The sequence below is a fragment of the Nerophis ophidion genome, linkage group LG13, assembly GCF_033978795.1.
Source record: "Nerophis ophidion isolate RoL-2023_Sa linkage group LG13, RoL_Noph_v1.0, whole genome shotgun sequence".
In the NCBI taxonomy this organism is placed as follows: domain Eukaryota; kingdom Metazoa; phylum Chordata; class Actinopteri; order Syngnathiformes; family Syngnathidae; genus Nerophis; species Nerophis ophidion.
Window position 1 is genome coordinate 55,546,644 of NC_084623.1, and position 5,000 is coordinate 55,551,643.

General features: G+C 44.3%; 1 protein-coding gene across 1 annotated transcript in view; it reads right to left on the reverse strand.

The window, feature by feature from the left end:
- Positions 1 to 295: 295 nt before the first annotated feature.
- Positions 296 to 5,000, reverse strand: part of si:ch211-136a13.1 (HHIP-like protein 1) — a 78,762-nt gene continuing 74,057 nt past the window's right edge. The window contains 1 exon segment of the mRNA XM_061919233.1: positions 296 to 4,875. Coding sequence (XP_061775217.1) covers positions 4,187 to 4,875 — 689 coding nt within the window. The 3' untranslated portion in view covers positions 296 to 4,186.

The following is a 5,000-nucleotide window of genomic DNA, read 5'->3' on the forward strand; positions in this document are numbered from 1 at the left end:
TTGGTTCAAACAAAAGGTTGTAAACAGTTCAAAGAGGAGGTCATAAAACAGTTCAAAGAAAAGGTCGCCTTGAGGGGAGTCTGGTCCTCCTTCCTCTCCGCTTTGTAGTTCTTGGGTCAAGAAGAAATCTTACTGTGGATTACAATACATCAAAGAAACAGAACCCATCCTACACAGCGGAGTTATACTCGATGTAACAAAAAGTTTTGTGCTAACTTATAGACAATTATTCCAACAGAAGACAACCCCATGAATGAGACAGTAAATTTAGCAAATATCTTTATTAATAGTCAGAGTGGAAATTACATTCAAAGTACATAATGTCCAGCATTTTTCCGTGCATATTGCTCATCTCATTCAATTCAGTACAATAAAAACGTTGTGACAAACACTTCAGAAGATAGCCCTGCTGAAATGTGACTGTATAAAAATAGAAAATATCCTCTCTGTTATCATTCAACTGCATGTAAACTAACACCGGTGACCGAGTGAATTCATAAAGATAATGGGCAGATATTCCTTTAGAGCAGGGGTCGGGAACCTTTTTGACTGAGAAGAAGCCAAATATTTTAAAATGTATTTCCCTAAGAGCCATATAATATTTTTTTTAACGCTGAACACAAACGCGTGCATTTTTAAGTAAGACCAACATTTCCAGAGTATAATAGGTCTCTTATTCTTTGTAATAACATTGTTATTCTGAAGCAAACTGTGGAGGAGGCGTGGCCTGTGGGCCTGCAATGAACTGGGGTGTGCCAGGACCGGCCTCGAAATCAGCGACAGGTGCGTAGAAGGCCCACCTGGGCCTTTTTATCTAATCACCTATCGCTCTGTTATAAGCAGCAGCCAGGAGGAGAGACAGGGTTGGGGCTGGAGCCGGAGCGCGAGTGAGGACGAAAGAGAAAAAGACAATTGCTGGAAAGCAACTGAGAGACTAATTGAAAAAATATTTTACCCTAAAACAGGCTCTCATGTCGGTGCTCGGTGGTCTGAAGAACCCCCAGGAGGGCAAGCCCAACACTAACCAATAATAAATAAATGACTTCTTACCATTAACGCAACTTCTTGAACATAAAAATGCATGAGAATGTTTTATATCATGAATGTTATTTTTAAATACTATTATTACAAATAGAATTATTCATTACTTTTCCCGTTAAGCAATGTCCGCTCAGATTTATCCGAGAGCCAGATGCAGTCATCAAAAGAGCCATAGGTTCCCTCCCCCTGTGTTAGTCAGTCAGCGAGCGAGCGAGCTTTTTAGGCAGGCTACAGCACCGGCAACAATACTCTTCTTGTTATGGGGCTGTTTGATGAGGTCATCATGCGTTGCCAGTAAACCTCTCATACTCTGTACTGCCCCCTACTTCCGTGTTTTACTAGATACAGCGGCGTTTTAAAAAAGGCATTCATTTTACTTTTAGAAACCGATAATTTCCGATATTACATTTTAAAGCATTTATCGGCAGATAGTATCAACAGGCTGATATTATCAGACATCTCTAGTTATTACCGTCTATAATGGACTTAAGCTGAAGTTTGGCTACACCTAAAAGCCATAATGCATTAAGTTTAATGATGCGGACACATTTGTTCCTCAATACTTTCTGTAAGTAATGTGCAACTATAATTGCCCAGGGGGGGCAAGCCCAACACTAACCAATAATAAATGAATTACTTCTTACCATTAACGCAACTTCTTGAACATAAAAATGCATGAGAATGTTTTATATTTTGAATGTTATTTTTATCCAATCCACTTTAGTTATATAGCACATTTCCCCTAATATTGCTTGTGCTTACCGACCTTGAGGCAATTTTTTATTTTTTTTTAATACATGGTGTAATGATAAGTGTGACCAGTAGATGGCAGTCGCACATAAGAGATACGTGTAGACTGCAATATGATAGCAGTAAACAACACCAAAACTTTAAATGTTCCATTGAGAATATAGAACATTACACACGGCGCTCGAAAATCTGTCAACAATTTTTTAGCACGACTTCGGCAAGCTATGTAGCCGCACCGCTTGATGGATTGTCGGTGCATTAAACATACCAGTATTATTAGATGCGTCATCTATGTTGCTGCTCCTCGATCTTAGCGCTGCTTTCGATACCGTCGATCATAATATTTTATTAGAACGTATCAAAACACGAATTGGTATGTCAGACTTAGCCCTGTCTTGGTTTAACTCTTATCTTACTGATAGGATGCAGTGCGTCTCCCATAACAATGTGACCTCGGACTACGTTAAGGTAACGTGTGGAGTTCCCCAGGGTTCGGTCCTTGGCCCTGCACTCTTCAGCATCCACATGCTGCCGCTAGGTGACGTCATACGCAAATACGGTATTAGCTTTCACTGTTATGCTGATGACACCCAACTCTACATGCCCCTAAAGCTGACCAACACGCCGGATTGTAGTCAGCTGGAGGCGTGTCTTAATGAAATTAAACAATGGATGTCCGCTAACTTTTTGCAACTCAACGGCAAAAAAACGTAAATGCTGATTATCGGTCCTGCTAGACACCGACCTCTATTTGATAATACAACTCTAACATTTGACAACCAAACATTTAAACAAGGTGACTCGGTAAAGAATCTGGGTGTTATCTTTGACCCAACTCTCTCCTTTGAGTCACACATTAAAAGCGTTACTAAAACGGCCTTCTTTCATCTCCGTAATATCGATCAAATTCGCTCCTGAAAATGTGCGCGCATCCGCCATTGTAGTCCGTGCCGACGCCTTAGTCACCTATTTTCTTGTTATGGGACATTCATCCTCCGCTGTTGCCATTTCTAATATAAAGTAGTGTAAAGTTCTTACTTATATCTGTCAGTAGACTCGCCAAGAAAGCACTAAAACATACCGGTGTGGTGAGTTTACATTATTCACCCAAGGAACTATAGGTATTAGAGGGTTCAGGTCGGATGGTTGTTGTTGCACTAGGGAGCCACGGGTGAGGAGATGCTGCTCCGTTGTTGATTGAAGTAAAGTCTGAATGTCTTGGAAACAGTTAGCGCCATCTTTGGAGACTTCTTCCACTCCCGAAGAGAGTCACTTAAATTAGACCCCCCGCAAAAGCGACTGTCAGACAGTGACGAGATAATGATCCTAAACACATCATCCATGCAACATTTTGACCAAAGAACCACCATTAGATGTTATGTAGACCTTGTGGTTTACGTTTAGAAAACTCCTTCAATTGTTGTGTTTTGTCATTTCCCTGCCTTCACTTTTTATGGTGTCTTGTTTTCTCCAGTTAATTAGTCCACAGCGAGGCACACCTGCGACAAATCCCTACCTAGGTGTATTTAAGCTCGTTCACTTCGTCAATCCTGGTATGTTGTCTATCCTTATTCCTGGAATTCCTCACCTCTTTGTGTTTGCTTCCTAGCCTCCCTGAGGTAAAGAGGATTTTGTGTTGGACCTTTTTGTTGTGCTCAGTGCGCCCTGGCCTTTTCCCCCTACCGACCACTGAGGGACCTGTTTTTGTTTTGTTTATTCATGGTGTGCACTTCTGCCCCATCACCTTTTCTTACACTTTTTGGACCTATTAAATTTTCCCTTCTTGTAATTCTACCTGGCCTCCCGTCTCTGCATCCTGGGGTCACCTCCTTGACCAATTCCGAACATCAATGCGCCTTATAATCCGGTGCACTGATTGTATGAAAAAAAGACCTAAACAGACCCGATCATTGGCAGTTTGCCTTATAATCCGGTGCGCCCTATGGTCCAAAAAACACGGCATGTACTGTACTGACCTTAATATAGGAACTGTTTCCCTTGATTTTATCCCGTATTCGGAATATTCATAATCTTTTGTAGTTCCTATGATGACGGCTAAACATGAACGTGGTATCTCTTCAATTAACAACAGAAGAACACAAATGCGGATGCGTCATCTTTGAGGATTTCAGTGGACGTAAATTTAAAACGGCTATGATCCGAACATTGATCTGGAGATTACCAAACAAGAGAGGGTCTGGATGAGTTTTTGCCTCATCCCTCACTTAGATGAACTTTCTTAATTGATCTGCTGACCGATGCTACCTGGTGGTTGTTTAAGCACACTGCAGCTAGTCCTGGACAACATAACCACTCATTCATGCGTCCGTCACACTCAGGATTCTGACAGGTACGAGGTAAAACTCATCCAGACCTACGTTCCGAGGTCCTCCCCCTATCCACAGATCACTCCCACGTCCTCCGAGTGGGAGCAGTTGTGCTTCCCGACTCTGGACCTCTTGCACTCCAGCAGGGACCTTTCCTCGCCCTCGCACTCCACGTCGTCCAAGAAGATCCGGACGGCGGCGTCCGCCGGACCCAGCACGGCCCTCTTCATCACCGCCAGCGCCGTGGTGAAGCCCAGCTGCCGACACACCACGCTACCGGCCCTGGTGGTGAAGAGGTCGTCGCAGACGGTCCCCCACTCCCCGCGGATGAAGATCTCGACTCGTCCTCGGTCGGACAGACCGTCTGTGCTGACCAGTCGGACCGAGCCGACACGGATCCTTCTTCCCCCTGTTCTTACTCCCTTCTGACCTACTCTGGGACGTTTATTCACTTGGTTACCCTCGCCTTCCTCCGCGTTGCCCGTCTTCTCTCCCAACACCACCTTGGCCTGAGTGGGGTTGGTTGGAGGTCTATAGGATGTGGGCTTGGGGATCCAATACGGCGGCCGTGGAGTCGTCGACCTCCTTTGAGGCTCAGGACTACGGGCATTGGTCGAACTTGTGTACGTTTTCTTTGTGGACAGAGGAGGAGGGGCCCGCGGGAAGGTTAGAGTCCGGGAGGAGGTAGTCGGGTGGGGTCTCACATGTTTCCTCGATGAACTCGCGGTTTGAACGCCGGCCGCAGTGTCGACAGAACCTGAGGAAGAGACAGAATCACCCTCTTAACTTCAAGACCATGTCCTTTTTAAAAAATGCTTCCTATCACAAGTCAGGCATCGTTTGTCAAATCATTTGAGTGCCGATCCCCGCTAATAATCCGTG